The 16506-nt window shown below is 49.1% G+C and overlaps 1 protein-coding gene across 1 annotated transcript in view; it reads right to left on the bottom strand.

The window, feature by feature from the left end:
* Positions 1-331: 331 nt before the first annotated feature.
* The window catches only part of CASK (calcium/calmodulin dependent serine protein kinase), a 327853-nt gene continuing 311678 nt past the window's right edge, over positions 332-16506 (bottom strand). The window contains 5 exon segments of the mRNA XM_081808983.1: positions 332-1724; positions 4769-4852; positions 11527-11729; positions 14248-14328; positions 14430-14510. Of these exon segments, the coding sequence (XP_081665109.1) occupies positions 1548-1724; positions 4769-4852; positions 11527-11729; positions 14248-14328; positions 14430-14510 (626 nt within the window). The 3' untranslated portion in view covers positions 332-1547.

The following is a 16506-nucleotide window of genomic DNA, read 5'->3' as shown; positions in this document are numbered from 1 at the left end:
ACCCTCGCCTGCATCTCCTGGATTGGAAGAATGGGACCTCGTGGAAGGGCGATGAGATGGTTAATGTCTCTAAAGCAACAAGGACAGATGGTTCTCCTGTGCCAAGGGAGATAGCAAGAGGAAGGAGCCACCCCAGACAGCCTCCAGCACACGGTGGCCCTCGGGCGCACTGCGCTCTGGGAGCCAGACGAGGTCCAAGCTGTGCTCTGGCCGAGTGTTGTGTTGTCCTGCCAACTGAGGGTCACTCCTGGGCCTTCTGTGGTTCAATGAGCATCTAAAGGATTATCTAAAAGATCATCGGCTTGTAAACCTGAACAAATCTATAATGAAATGAAGGACCCAAAGGCATTTAATTATTGAACACATAAAAGGAAGTATATTTAAAAAAAAAATTGGTCAAACTGTCCTGTTAGTTATCATTTTAAAGGAATTTACAGGGCTGTTATAGATTATTCTTTTGGAATAATTCAGTTTATAGCAAATGCCTAAACTGGTTTCTTCATTGCACAGTATATTCTCTTAAAATGGGTGCTTTAAAACAATTACATACATATTAAAAATCCTCATTTCTTTGCTTAATTAAAACGTTAATACTCTCAGACAACACAGATCTGAAATGGTGAAACCAGCAACTCCCCCTCCCACCTTACAACAAATTAAATTGAGACAAAATTACAAACACATTTCACTATATGATTATTATTAATAAAAATCAGTTTTTTTTTATAAAGTTGCCCGAAATGCAAGGGATGTGCATAGGTTTACAACTTAGCCATAATAGCATTTTATTCTTATTCCCCTGGGTGTGCCCCGTGAACGGAATGTACTTTGCTGTAGATTACAGATTGTTTTGTCCAACACAGACACACCGACAGCATAAACGCTCGCGACTGTCCACATGCATTAAGAGTCAAGACCCAACTTCAAATCTCTAAAAGGTTTACAGGGTGCTTCAAAGAGACAGTATCACATTATCTGGATGTTACATAAAGGACTTAAAAAAAAAAAAACTAGTCTAAAAAAAAAAAGAAAAAAGGCCTTTAAAAATTTATGACTGTTTTGTAATCACTAGACTGATTATTTCAAATAAATAAAGGAAAGAAAGCTATTCCAATCCATAAAATCAGACTCTAAAAAGAATGTAGTGTTCCACCCCCAGTCAAGGTAACAGAATCATTGTTTATTATTAAAATAGATTATAGAAAGCAGCATCTATTTTGTGCAGTTTTTAGGGGCCTTGGAAATAAAAAGCTATGATTTCCAAAAATATAACATTCCAAAGGATTGAATAATACATACATTTAAAGATACATTTTATTAAAGTTTAGGAGAACTGATTAAAAAAGATACTGTCTCTTTAAATTAGTGTGTAATTGTTTTTCTCCTCCTATCTATTCAGACATGACAATAATTATAAATGGAGGTCACACTACAACTAGGTAGTCTCTAGGGACCATGACCTGCTGACACAAGGCCGATAACAAAGAGGCTTTTCCACGGATGAGGTGGCTCCCAGGTAGGCATCAGGTAGCTAGCTGGGGAGAGGCCTAATAGACCCAGGAGACCGGGACCCACTGCGGGGCTGTGCACACGAGCTCAACGGCTTCCTCCAGATGTCTGATTGTCTCATCAATTTCATTGTTGATAATTGTGAGATCGAAGTAGTGTGCGTATGTTCTCTGTAGGATATCGGACTCCTTCTGCAGGCGCTGGAGAGACTCATCCTAAAGGGTGAGGGGATGGAGGGTGGGGGGGGGAAGGGAGGAGCAAAGAGGGGACAGAAGTCAGCCGGATTCTTTCTCTTTCCACAGTTCTGCTCTTCCCAGGGGCAGACACGGTCAAGGCCAAACCTTGATGTGCTGCATCAGGGTACGAGGCCAAGTCTGCTTCGTGACCGAGGTGACAATGGGCCCCGGGATGGCAGGGTTACAGAGGAACGGCCGGCAGCCTGCCGGCTCCCCCTGCAACAGGAGCTCCAGGGCCCCCAACCCCACCCCCGGACCAGAGAGACCGGACCATCTTGGGCACACACGCTGCCCCGCCCCCACGCCCGGCACCCCGCACCTCCCTCGGCCCTCTGCACGCACCAGCACCGGGCCCCGGAGCCCCGCTGCGTTTGCACCAAGAAACCGCTGCCTCTGGCCAACAAATTAAGTTGTATTTTCCCCTTTTCTACTTCGAGGTCCAACGTGTTCCAGGAATTCAATTACATCTAATGGCCCACACTCAACAGCAGCGGATGCCAGAGGCAAAAAGCTTTTTGGGTGTTACAAATAATGGATGAAATGAGGCCATTTCTCAGCGACCAAGGCAAGCCGCATCTGAGGAACCCCCTCGCAGCGGTCTACGCTGGAGACGGCCGGACACGGGGCGCCGGGTAGGAGGACCCGAACCTCTGCGGGAAAAGCAGCTACCGAGCTCTCGGGGGCTCTGCTGCAGGGAAGGTCTTTCCTCCGCTCCTACATCTTGCTGCGGATTTGGAGAGCCCTCTCCAGGCTGAGCCCATGGGAGGCGGCCTTGCGGGGTCCTTCGTTTGTCCCACGAGTTTCACTTTAGCTTCAGGATGGCAGTTCTTTCAAGACTGGGATCCCTTAAGGGCCACCAGAAAGTCGGCCTCTGGGTCTTCACGGGGCGGATACTGTTACGCTGAACTTTCAAGGGACGAATTCAAATTTGAAGCCAGAGAACTCCTAAGTCAACACCCCCCCCCCATCTCCCCCAGCACCAGGTGGGTCAGATGTCGGGCTGAGACTTACACATACAGAGAGATACGATTCATACCTGCTTGTCTGATTAGCATCTCTCTCCCCAACTAGAGCGATAGCTTGTCCCGTGTGCCCTGTCATCGCTGTGCCCAGCACTTGGCATTGCGCCGTGTACACAGTAAGCGCTTACTAGATGTTCCTTAAAAGAACAAGCACTTGGCTAACACTGGCCATGACAGGGTTTGAGGAGTGTTAAATCCATCATCAAGACGGAAAGCTACACTACTAAGAAATGGAGGCCCGAGATGACGCACACGCCCCTCCAGAAAAACGAAAGGATGCAGTGCCTTCAGGAACTTGGGAGCCATGGTGCCCACAGCTGGCTTAGGACCCCTCCTCTTCTCTGAGGCCCATCCATTATTTGTGAGAAACCCTTCCTGAAGAGCCCCGGTCTGCGGGTGCAACTCTGGAGAGGGATTGAAAGTGAGGTCACTTGATCCCATGGTGGCACCATGGGGGGGGGGCATGGACAGCAGGGAAGCTGGGGCTCCATCTGCTCTATCAGGATGCTCTGAAACGAGTGTCCTCCGTGTTTGGTCGCCTTCTACTGGGATGTCACAGCAGGGCATCATGTGTTTGGATGTTGGCTGTTAATGGCTACGGCGTAGATAAGACCTCAGTTAATCACCACCTTCTAAGGTCCTATCAACACACTCTCCGCTGGCACCTAAATAGCATAGTATTTTCACTGTGGCTTTACTTTACCGCAAACAACACAAAAGCCCCGTTTTGGGAAACACTCATTCGTCCGAGGCCGGGAGCGCTTCCTGCCCTTGCAAGAAGATACAGTTCCCAGCACGTCACTCTCTGGGCTAGAGGATTCCACGGAAACCCAGGCCTGGGCTTCAGAAAGCACCAGCAGAGTTTATGATGAAAACATTCGAGAAAATTTACGGCTGATGGCATCAGTTTTTTTGGAATTCTCTTTACGGAAAAAGAGCGCTTTCCTCTTAAGGCCCGTATAAGACGAAACTATATTCGTGGGTTTCCTCCTCGGCAACAGCCCGTCTGCGGGCTTGCCTCACGCACCAGCAGGGTTCAACTCAGTGAAAACAAAATGCCTCTATTCTAACAGCCAAAGCCAGGATTTATGGGGAGAGAGGGTCTACATTCTAAATCTAGGGAAGAAAACGAGGCTGTATTTCATCACCTCCTAGCTGGTACTTACGGGCAGTTTTCTGCACCATTTTGGCAGCTGTGGAAAGTTAGTAAAAGGGCGGGAAAATAGGCAAAAAAACAAAAACAAAAAAAGCAATGATAATTCAAGAAAAATACACGGCACCCAAAGGAAAAGCGCTAAGCACAGTGCGGGGCTTCGGGCATGCTGGTGTATTAACGAACACAGGAAAGTAGAGCTCATGCAAATGAAAGGACACAAAAGAACGACTGAAAAGATGAGTAACCTGCACGTGTAAAGATTGACTCTTCCTTACAGGTACACAGAGTGCCATTTCCAAGGCCTGATTGTACTGTCACTAGCTTGGGGGGTTTAGGGGGGTGATCACCGAACAGAGCCGAGAGCCCTCTGCTGGCATGTGGGCCCAGCCAAAGCAACGGATAACCCTGCGCAGGAGCCTCAAGAGTGAGCCTACGGCAGGTGGGCACCCACACTCTTACCAGACACACGGAAACTCCCTCAGCGTCCACCAGCCACGAAGGCCCTCGGAGTCAGTGGGTGCTGAGCTGGCCCAAGAGGGGACAGAGCTCGTCTCTGGGTGGGGCCGTCTCCGGGGACCTGCGTGGGTCCCACTCCAGAGGCTGCCTCGGGGCCCTCGGGCCAAGGTCCTGGCTTCCTTAGAGTTCTCTCCCCGGAAAGCGCTCTTTGGCCTAGAGCCGGGCCTGGGGGTGGCGCCTTTCCTCCCTGGTGCCGTTGGGAGGGAGTGGGCCCGGCCGGCCTCCGCCCCTCCATCTGGCCGGCTGCCTGGGACGGGGCTCTGGTCCGGAGCACAGAAGGCCCGGGTGGGGGGGTCCTTGCAGCGGGCGGTGGACGCGCAGAGCCTTACCTCGTTCAGACCCGGAGTGATGGTGGGCGCGGCGATGAAAACAACGAACGGCGCGAACTCGGCGGTTCTCAGGACCTTGAGCGCCTGCGGACGGAACACACGGGAGATTGAGACCCAGAGCGAGGGGTGCGGCTGTCACCGAGTCTGCCCGAACGGGCCCGTGACTCACTTCTGGCGAGGCGTCTCAGTAACCCCTCGGACTCCTTTCCTTCCCGAGGATGGAGAATGGCCACCAGTGAGTAAAAGGGGACAGACCGGACATTTTTTTTTTTTTTTGAGAGAGAGAGAATGAGAGAGAACACATGAGAGGGGGTAGGGTCAGAGGGCAAAGCAGACTCCCCGCCGAGCAGGGAGCCCGATGTGGGACTCGATCCCGGGACTCCAGGATCATGACCTGAGCCGAAGGCAGCCGCTCAACCAACTGAGCCACCCAGGCACCCCAGACCGGACATTTCTTATGACTCTCCTGAATCAGTCGGACTGCCTTTTCTTCAGAAAGGTCAACACCGACTGCGCTGGCTAATGTTCGTTTAAGCCTGCCTGTGAACGCTAGCCCGCCTCGGGAGTGGCGAGGCGATGCGCTTCGGGTGGACCCGGGCCAGCGGCTGGCTCTGCCCCGATCTACAGCCTGCTTCACCACAGCTTCATGTTCAAATAGCTAACGGGGCCAGCACGCCCCGGCCCCGGGCACTGCCAGGCCTTCTGCGTCCCCCTGCCCAAAGGCCGCGGGGTGGCCCAGAGACCTGGTCCAGGGCTGGAGGCCGGAGCCACTACAGGTGCTCTGAGGCCCCAGGGAGTTGGCAGGCCCACAGGAGGAGGCTCGGAGGCTGGTTCAGTTCCCCCCCTAGGCATGACCACCCGGGACAGCGCGAGCTCCCTGTGCGCAGGGACGCAGCGCCAAGCTGGGGCGCCGTGCCCCAGGACTGGATTCTGGTATGGGCTTACTCGTCAGCTCCCCGCATGAGGACGCAAGCCTCCCAGGTCTTGTGGCCTCCCCGCCACAGAACAAAACCCCAGCATCCGCAGGCACACACTTGACGAGGGACCGGCGTGTCACTGATTTGTCTGCACGGGGGGTGGGGTGGGGGTGGTGTGTGTGTGTGAAGGACGCCTTCCTGTCCTTTATACGAGCATGTACCGTGTCTATTCTGTTATCTGCATCGTTCGCTTTGCCCTATTCCTATTCCTCCCTCTTTTGCCTGGTTTACCGTGGTAGCCATTAGACGGGTCGCTCTGCCTCTGTACTAAAGCCCGCCGCTAGAATGATCGATTTTTGGCGCGGCAAATCCCACTGTATTGCTGCTCTGCCCCAAACCCTTCCAGGGCTCCCTCTTGGCCTGGGGATAGAATGTCCACGCCTTAGCATAAATGCCGGCTCCCTCCCTCCTGCGCTGGTCTGTGCTTACCTCACCCCCTCCCCCTCTGTGGACTGGCCTTGCTGAACTACTTCCAGTTCCAGAAAGGGCCATGCTCTCTCTGGTTTCCCAGCTTTTTTTCTTACTACTCCCTCTGCCTGGACCCTCTGTCCCCATTCTCCCTTTTGGCTTGGCTGAGTGAGCCTTCGGCACTTGGCACTGGTGTTCTTTTGTCTTAGTCCTTTGTGAGTTCAGAGCCAGGTCAGGCGCCCCTCCCGGTTCCCCCCGGGGTACCCGCCACACATGCAAGCGCCTGGACACCTGACGGTGAGCTTGAGGGCAGGGGCTGGGTCTTGTTCGGTCGCTTCCCTCATGCCCTACACAGCACCTCGCATAAATGGTCTTTATGCTGAAATGAAAACGTAAAAGTGGCACGAATGACTGGCAGAAAATGTTCGACTGTTGGGCACTGGGCTTGGTGGCTAAAGGGAGCCTCCCGGCCTCTGAATATACAGGCTCGGGAGAGACCATCAGGATGCTAAAGGTTTAGTGCAAGGTTCACGTGCGCTGGGATTAGGTTTCTGAATCTCCGTGACCCAGGCGCTCCTTGGGGGCTATGGGAGCCTGGCACGCTGTGTCACCTGTCAGATCACAGTGCTTCAGTTGTGAACGTCACACTCTCCTCTGAGAAAGCTCTTCAAGCCTGCCTATGTTCATGTTTGACAGAGGTAATTGGCAATTTCTTTGCCAACCCTTCTGTGATTGAAGACTTTAGCAAGGAACCAACACCATGGAAAAGTGCATCTATAGCTCGCTTGAGCTTAACGGGGAATCTTCCTTTAGAAACCCTTTTTGTCAGTATTATCTTGGGCCTTCCCCCCGCCCCCCATTCTTCCTGTGCTCACTGATCAGGAGGCTACAGGGTCCGTGGAGACAGAAGGTAGCCTCATGCACCCACAGCCAGCCTCTAGGTGGCTAGGCGGGTTGGATTTTCCAGTGCACGCTTCCTACTTTTGCTTCCGTCCCTGACTACCCGAGGGCTGGACGGGAGGTTCGCACGGCCGCGATGCTGAATGGAACCCATGGGTGAAGTTGAGAACACCCCAAGCGTGAAGTGGTCTTCTCTCTGCTCAGTGGCCCCAGCCTGCCAGCCACCCAATTCCTTGAATTATCTTAATTCTAATAATATCTTAATTATCTTAATAGCAGTTCTAACCTGCTATCGTACTGCAACACCCGAAAGCATGCTCCCCTTCTCTGCGCGGCACGCGGGCCCTTCGCCTTCATCCGTCTGGATGCGGAGGCCATTCCGCGCTTACTGCACACGGCGGTCACTGAAGGCTGTGCTCGTCCCCCGGCCCGGTGCCTCTTGTGTCCAAGAACCCGGTTCTATTCCCTTAGTTAATTCCAAGGGAAGAACTGGTGTGCTTCTAGGAGATCCAGGATGACTGCCCCCCGCCCCCCCACATCCTGCCTGCCGGGAGGGTCAGAGCCAACCCGCATGCCGATCACAGTAGCTACGGGAGCCTTTTCGGGGCTTTGATTTTCGATTTCTAGCCTATGTTCCTTTCTTTTTTTTTTTTCTGTTGCATTTTCAAAAATGAAAAGACCCCTCACATCGGGACTGAGATTTTCTCATCTGGTAGCCCTCCGATCTTCAGCAGAGTCACCACACATTTCCTCAGTGGTTCCAGAAGGGCTGTGTCCCCAAACTCTACTTACGGGTCTCCAGCAGGGGCTTCGGAGCAGTCTCAGCCTGCCCGAGGCCCAGGGTCACTTGAGGGACAGCAACTAGAATGGCTTCACAAGGATTCCCTTCCCTCAAGCTGTTAATGGAGGACTTCAAGAGGTCTCTAAACCCTCTTCCTTTCTGACTGAAGATGAGACACAAATCTGTCAGTATTCACAGGGAAGGTCTCTGAATCCTAGAGAGGAGGGAGAGTCTACAAAGATCGCTGAAAAGACGGATTCAAACAGCTGAAGCACCATTATTTTAACATTTTAAGTTTTTAGTTCTCTTCTGTGGAGACAAATTGATTTTATGGCTCCTATATGGCTGACAGTTTATCCCTGGTTACCCCCTGTAAGGAACGAAAACAGATTTGACCAAGTATCTATGATGCAGATATCCTGAAGACCGATCTGTTCTGCAAACTTATAAAGTACATAAGGGAAAGTGTCTGAGTCATTTTGTACAAAAATGTTAAGGGGTTAAGGAAGAGCACAGTGACCCCAGAGATCAGCTTTCACAAAACAACCCCGGGCTCAGACCCTGGCTCTTGTTTCCAAGCGTAGATCCCTAACAAGACTAACAAGACTGCAGCTACCCTGGCTACCCCTTGTGGACGACCTTTCCCTCTCTGGGCAAGAACAAATCCACAAATATTCTGCTACTGTGAACTTTTTAAAGCAGCAAATGGATAAACCAGAATAAAATTAAAATCTGAAAACTAAACCATCACGGTAAGGTTCCATGAGAAAGAAGTTCTATATTTCTTCCTCGGCTTTGACTGCCTTATCAATTTTTCTAAACATTACAAAAAAAAAAAAAGATTTAAATCTTACGACTATATACAAGGTGGAGAAGCTTAAGGATTCCCAGGGTCACCTCTTCCAGGATGGAAGAGTGAAAGGAGTCTGGGGCCAACTGTACGAAAACCAAAGCCCAGACCAACGCTGTCCAAGTTCTAACCCCACTTTTGGGTGGTTGTAAAACCTTGCTCGAGTCACGGTTTTGTTACGCCTTGGTTCTTCATCTATGAAAGCTGATACTGATACCTCTGTCTCAGGGTTCCAAGGAGTCGGGAAAGAGTACTCGTGCTTGCAAAATACACAGCACGGTAGGAACACATCCTGTTCTCATTTTAAAAGAAGCTAGGTTACTAGTTTGCTTCTAGTTTAATCTTCTTTACTGTGGCCCTCTAAGTTTAAAGTTGGACCACAGCGTCTTAACATATAGTATTAGACATGGGTTCGATTTGGCCTGACCTGTCTAAAATAAGCTAAGATAGCATGAAATAACAGATCCAAACTCAGTGAGCCGAACACCAGTGTCGGGTGGTCTCCCTACGGCCCACAGGTCAGCGGTGGCAGACGTGAGCAGGCTTGAGAATACCACATGGCATTTCTCCCATTAGGGAGATGTTGATGTACATCGAGGGATGAATTTCATCCTCACCAGCTTCTTATTTGTATTCTAACCTCCTGACACAACGCTTGGAATAGGGTAAGTGCTCCATACAAGCTGGCTGAGTCAAGCTGTCCGTGAGATACAGTGGGGGCCGGGGGTGGGACTCAGACAAGCTGGGGTGGGAAAAGGCGAGGAGAAAGGCGTCCTAAGGGCAGAGCCTCCTGGAGCCGGGCATCCAGCAGGCAGGGCGCCGGCCTGGTCCAGCCCGGGGAGAGAGGGGGCTGAAGGCAGGGCAGCCCGAGGGCAAAGCCTAGGGGGTGCAGACCCCATGGGCATCTGCAGCTGCACGTCCAAGCACCAAGTCTGCGTGGGAGCGGGACCGGACTTGAGTCTAGACGGGGCCAGTGTAGTCCACCAGACCAACGAGAGGAGCAGGACCTGGGCGATCCCTGTTGCTACCCTCAGGGGTGGGGGGGCCCTGGGAGAGAGGAATGCGGTGAGCTCAGCCAGCAGTCAGGGGAGCAGGGAAAGTGCCCAGCCTGAGGCGAGTGGCGCTCTGGTGGCCGGTGCCACTCGTCGGAGTGACCGCTGGGGCTGTCCTGATAAGGCCGCGCGGGGTGTCCCGCTCGGCAGTGCAGAGTGATGCGTGCCTGGGCAAGGGCGCGGGGAGAGCCAGGCGCCAGGAGGACAGCAAGCCCTCGAAAGTGGACTTGGCTAATGCGGAGGGGCGCCGTGGGGCCCGGCAGCCAGCATACTGCTAGACATTACTACCAGCAGAGAACGACGTTCAGGTGAAGACCAGTGTGGAACCCAAGGGGAGGATGGTGAAGACCAGGCCCAGGATTGAGACTCTGCCTCTAGCCACCCCTGGCCAGGAGATTTTTCCAATCCCTAGTAAGGAGGGATTCGGAGTATATTTACTTCTCTATGGGTCCAAGTTAACTGCCAGGTAAACTGGGTGGCATTCCCTGCCTTGACCAGATTCCAAGTTCAAGAACCTCATCAGGTGCCGTGAAGCGGAAACGGGGGAGCCCACTGGCCACGACGACAGGATCTTGGAGCCGAGTGCCTGAGCTGTCAGGCCTCGGGTCACACGGACCCTGCTGACCCAGCTTCCGTCCTCCCTTTGGGGATGGCTAGAGGACCAGGTCTCATAGGGTGGCCCTTGAACAGGGTTTGGGACAGTCAGGGAAGCCTGGTGCAATGGGGCCTGCTTGAGGTGAGATGGTCTGCCATTTGGGCAGATGATTCTATCTGTAAGAGATCGGGATGTGGGGCACAGACCGGTCTTAGAAATGGCAGACCCAGGAGTCACAGCGGCACTGACGAGCCTGTCCTGTAACTCGCCCCGGTGTCTACAACATCCATTTCTGGGCTTTAAGTCCCCCTTCTGCTCAGTTTGCCCTCGGAGATTAAAAAAAAAAAAAAAAAAGCTGACAAGCTATTTTTTAAAGTCCTCTCTACGCCCAATGTGGGGCTCAAACTCACGAACCTGAGATCAAGAGTTGGATGCTCTGCTGACTGAGCCCGCCAGGCGCCCCAGCTTGTCAGCATTTTTGACGCAAGGCCTTTCTTTCATGTTTGGCTTTCTTACATGTTTGAGGTGTGGCTTTCTCCTTTTCAAGTTGAATAATTCCTATTGCTTCGAGCTTGGGACTTCCCTACAGATTATCCAGTCATTCCTGTGTCCTCTAAGCTCTCCAGATCCCTCCCAGTTTTAGCCCAGGGTCGGGCATCATCCTCAGTAAAGAGCCGGCAGAGGCTGACAACCAGCGTGCATCTCCAGCCCCACTCCATCGGGCATCCCCTGGGCTCACCCAGGCTTGCCTCCCTAAAGCCCAGGCTGTGTTTCAGACCAGACCCAGGCCCCGGGATCCGAGCTCCCTGCTGCCGATCCACAGAAGATGCTGGCAGAGGCTCTGATGGGCCAGTGTGAGCTGGACTGAGGGGGAAAGGTGGCTGTTGGGATAACCGGGGGCCAGTCTCACCCTGAGGTCACGTTGGTGTCGGGTTTCTGGCAGGCACGGACCCAGTCAGGTACTGTCACGAATCCCGTGACAGCGTACTGTTGCTGCTTAACTACTCGGCGCGTGCACCGAGCCCAGGGGGTGGTCAGTTCGCACTCTAGACCAGTAGCCCCCGGGGCCTGTGCTGCTGATAACTGTTTACGAGGTTAGCACGTGGCCCGTGCCCTTCTGAGGGCAGTTCTGAGGTCAGAAGCCCAGCTGAGCACGCAGGCAGGCTGATGGGGGCTGCGAGTGGCTGCGTGTTACCTGAGGCTCCACGTCCAGGATTGCGATCAGCCCCTGCTCATGGATCTTCCGGATGGTCTCCAGTTTTGTCCCATACATCGCATCCTCGTGGCTGCCATACTCTAGGTACTCATTATTCGAGATGTCTTGCATCATTTGGTCATGAGATACAAAGTAGTAATTCTTTCCATTTTCTTCATCTTTCTTTGGAGGTCTGGTTGTATCTGCAAAGAAAGTCACGTATCATGAAAGGCTCAAAAGGCTGAGCTCATGAGCTGACGCTCCCCATTGCTCCATCTCTTCTTAAAAGCTGTGGCTTCTTTAGTATATGTCTCATGCCCTGTTCCCACCCCCAGGAGCTTTGTAGAACTAACTTCTTGACACCGTATTTATCTGTGTGACATCAGACCACAGCAGCTGGCTAGTTGTTTCGTTTGGTGAATCTTTTGGTGTTCAGATGAGATTTAGCTCATCCCTTCGTGGGTCACCATGGGAGAAAGACACCGAATGACCCAAGATGAACATAACTTACTGTATGCCTTAATGCAGTTAGGTCTTAAGCAGAAGGAAAAAAGCAGTAAGAAAAAAATGGAAAACCACATAGTTATTTAAATTTAAAGAAATTAAAATTAAATAAAATGAAAATGTCAGTTCCTCTGTCTCACTAGCCACAGTTCAAGGGTTCAGTGTGGCTACCGGCTGGTGTAGTGGACAGTGCAGATATTGAAAACTGTCACTGTCAGAGAAAGTTCTGTAAGTTCTGTTGGATAGTGTCGGTCTACGGCAGCGTCCTAAAGGAGATTGTTAGAATACAGCAAAAGGTGTACTACGTTGAGGATACAATGACCTTGGCCAGATGTGGCCACAGCAGTTAGTAAAGACCTATGCCATGAGTTGGCAAGCTATGGCTTGTGAGCCGAATAGGGCCTGTTTCTGTAAATAAAGTTTTATTGGAAAACATCCATGCCTGTTTGTTTCCACGCCGGCTGTCTTTCATGCGACACTGGCAGATTGGAGTAGTTGTGACAGGGACCAGATGGCCGTCCAAGCCTCAAATATTTACTATCTAGTCCTTTACGGAAAAGGTTTGCTGACCCCTGACCTAAGGGGAGGTACCCTAACATACCGGCCAGTAAGTCCTAGTTCTGGGGGGTACCGACAGGACCAGTGTTCTGCAAAACACTGTTTAGAAAATGTTTTTCTAGCCAAGCCAGGAACACTGGTTTAAATCTTCCTTCCTCCCACTACTTTTCCCCTCTCTTTCTTCTTTCCTTCCTTCCTCCCTCTCCTTCCCCCTCCCTTTCTTTCAACTTCCTTCCTTGAGCAAGGACAAATTATTGCTCCTCTCTGCCGTGCGCATGGATCCAAACCCACGGGGACCTCCCCGCCCTTCCTGCCCCAGCTAGACCGTTAGAACCTACAAGTGCTCATGGGCACCCAGATGTGCAGGTTTTAAAGAACTCTTTCTCCAGGCACATGAAAAGCTGATGAAATGGTATTGTGTATTGATGCTGTACTATCCTTAGTCATCTCGGGAGGTAAACATATGCTCTATATACATCTGGGGTCCAATATTTGAGAGAGGGACTTCATGACTGAGGTTGGCAATGGTATGCTTCAAAACCAAGCCAGCTAACTGGCCATTTAATAACACGGACGTTCAATTGTTACGTGATCAAGAAGAAACTAGATGTTAGTTAGTTAAGCTTGCTGTACTCAAGATCTAGACATGAGAATCAAAAGAACAGTTCAAAGTGTTTTACTAAAAATCTCAGAGGGACCAACAGAAATGGTATCTGATGAATTTCCCTTTTTTTTTTTTTTTTTTTGTAAATCAGATAGGGTTCTGGAGGGGAGGGTGTCGTCTTATGAAGCCTCACGGCTCTCTGGGGGGGAGAGAAACCCGCAAGTGGTGTTGATGTGGCTTCTGGAAGGCACTGGAAGGCCCTACTGGGTGGAGTCCATCTTCCCATTTTCTCTCTTTGCTCTTACAACTCCTTCTTTAGTTCTCCCCACCTCCAGCAAAACTCTACCTATCAGAAAGCTTTTGGGATTCAAATTGTAAACTCTGGAGTAACAAGACTAAAAACAATGCTAGCAGTAGCAGGGCTGCTATTTATCCGGTATTTGCTGGTGTTTCCTGATCCCAGGCCCTCTGTACATTCCTGGAATTACTTCATCTTATAGTTGAGGAAACAGAGGGCAAGAAGTTAAGGGTAAGACAGAAGAACTAAGGGGAATAAAAATGTTACATATTTAAAATTCTTTATAATAAACAACTGATAGCACACTGGCTTTCCAAAGGGAGGAAAGTCAATTAACTTGGGTACGTTTAAGGAGAACATTGTTCTATCAAAGAAAACTATCCTATCATTCAGACCAGTTCTTCTGAAGAATAAATCATCTGAGTCATGTTTATGCCACTCTGCTGGGAAAATCAGGTTACAAACAGGATGGATGAGCCCAATTTTATTAAAAACAACAACAAACAAATCACACATGACCTACATTTGCAATGAGAGAAGCCTGGGAGAGTCTACAACAGAATGTTTTATAGCACCATTCCTGGGGGAATGGGGTTGGGATTATTGTTAACTCAGTTTCTGCTTTGTTTGGCTTTGGATCTTCCAAATTTCCCATAATGAGCAGCTATTACTTAAGTAACGGAAAACAGTATGTCAATTACAATATTAAAAAACTACCAGGAAAAATAAACTTAAAAGAGAGTGAGACATTGCTTACGTGGAATAGGGTATGCAAACCGGTCTGGGTGCTTTGTGATGAGGGTGTTTTTTATGTGTCTTCTCCCAACACCGTGCGCACCTATGTCGTTTTTAAAAAAGGTGAAATTGACAATTGTTAATAACACTCACAGAATGTTTTGAAGATGAGACTAAGAAAGCCACTTGTACAATCAAACTTACCTAACAAGACTAGTGTTTTCCTTTTGAATGCTGGCAGTTTTACTACTTCTTCATATGTAACAAGATCTAATTGATCAAACACTAAAATGCAAAGAGTTAGAAGAAAGGTAAATTTACAGAAGGAGTATTTCATGTACGTCACTTATAATTTTACTGGCAGAACTAAAGTTATAGTAAACCATGTCTTCAAAAAATATGAGTCCAACTTATATCCGTAGCTTACATGTAATTTTAGTCCTATAACCTTTTGGGAGAAAATTTCAGTTTTAAGCCCATGAAAATGCACTTTAGAACCAGGGGCATCCAAAGATTATGTTGAGCACATGCATAAAAGTCCAGATTCTAAGAGATACTGCATATCTTGTCATGCGGTATCCAACATGTCATACAAAGTCATTCAAAACCACATGCTGTTCATATTTTTGCAATTCTAAGAAATCAGCGATACTAAAAAGAAAAAATCTGCAGACAGTGACCAACATGAATATAGCATGAATGCAACTAAAGTTAACCAAGAAAAAGGCCACTAGATTATCTCTAGGGATGGATGAGAGATGCATGGACAGCTGGTCTTAGACTTCATGGTTCTTTCTTTCAATAGAGTTGCTCAGGGTAGCATGCTAGATTTCTTTCAAAGTCAAGTTCTGTAACTGATTTCACAAGCTTTTGAAACGAGCATCCCACAAGTTTTACTGTAACCCAGCTATCCATTCGATGGAAAGTCTTGGGTATCTTAAGTAGGAGGACATGCTTCCCTGGGCCCCGAACTTTGTCAGCCCGTATGCCATAAGTCAGGATGGACAGAATGGAAAGAAGCATGAAGCAGAGTCTGAGCTCGGAAACCTTTGCAAAAGGGGAGTTCTCTGATCATTACAGACTGAGAAGAAATGCTTTCAAAAATGGTTTTTGGAAACCTGCCTCTTAACAAAACTGTTACAAAAACCTTCCCGAGAGGATGACCATTCCTATTGAAGTTCAAGGTAGTCCATTTGAAAATTCTCACAAGGCGGCTAAAATCAAGAGTCAATGTTTCCTGTAATAGTTTTCTGTGTGGTAATACCCAAATGTTGCCAGGCACACACTGAAATATCTTTTTTTTAAGAAGACTCAATAAAGCTCTAGATTTCAGTGGGGTTGAAATAAATTCAATACTATTGATTCCATGGTGCCGTAAAGGGATCTGGGATGCTTCAGTCAATCACTAAGAGAAGCTTCTCCTCCCTGAAACAATATGGCCAAATGCTTTTTTGGCTCTCAGCTCAGTCCTTAACATTTGTGATCTTCCCAGTAGCAAAGAACCTTAAAATGCAAAATAGGATATTCTTGAGTGCAACAGATCAGAGACAAACAAACAAACAAAAGTATCATTCCCAGGCTATTAAAAAAAAAAAGAAAAATACAATGTGTTAAAATAAGGGTTAGTGCATGTTAATGGGTATCTGTGCCTTTGTTTCCTTTTGATAGCTTGATTCCAGAAAGGTTGACTCGAAGTCTTTAATTCTCTAGCAACAGCTAAAAACCAAGAAATGCGTTCTGTGTTTAGAATGGCAGACTCCCCAAATCAAAACGAACATGAAGTTCTGTGCGTGCTCGAGCTGGCTGGTCATGCTGCAGTGATTATGGAGTGTCAGAGTTGCAAAAAGAAAAGCAGGAGTGCTTACGGCATCGCTTTTTATACCCACTGCCCTCTGAGTGAGGTTTCCATCGAGAAAAAGGATGCTTATGAAAGCGGTGCGTCAACAAGCTGATATATTCTAATATAAAAAAATAATCAAGCATCTCACAAAAGAGCAAGATGATGATGGCACAAGCTTTCGGAAGGGCATCCTACCCACTTACGACTGGTCATTTTTTTTTAGACACACATAAGAATGAGTTAGAGATCAACAATCGACAGCACGGACAAATGAACAGGTATGTTACACATCGATATCTTAACCATAAGCGAGTAGCATGAAGAGGTTACTCTGGTCTAAGTGAAATCAGCACATGGTCATAGGATCGAGAAACAATAAAAGAGTATTTAAAAATAAGACATACAAGGAATATAAGGAGAACACTTAAAGGCTGAACTTTT

The sequence above is a fragment of the Leptonychotes weddellii genome, chromosome X (genome assembly GCF_054177405.1).
Source record: "Leptonychotes weddellii isolate Sample4059 chromosome X, ASM5417740v2, whole genome shotgun sequence".
Classification (NCBI taxonomy): Eukaryota; Metazoa; Chordata; class Mammalia; order Carnivora; family Phocidae; genus Leptonychotes; species Leptonychotes weddellii.
This window is presented reverse-complemented; position numbering and strand designations above follow the sequence as displayed.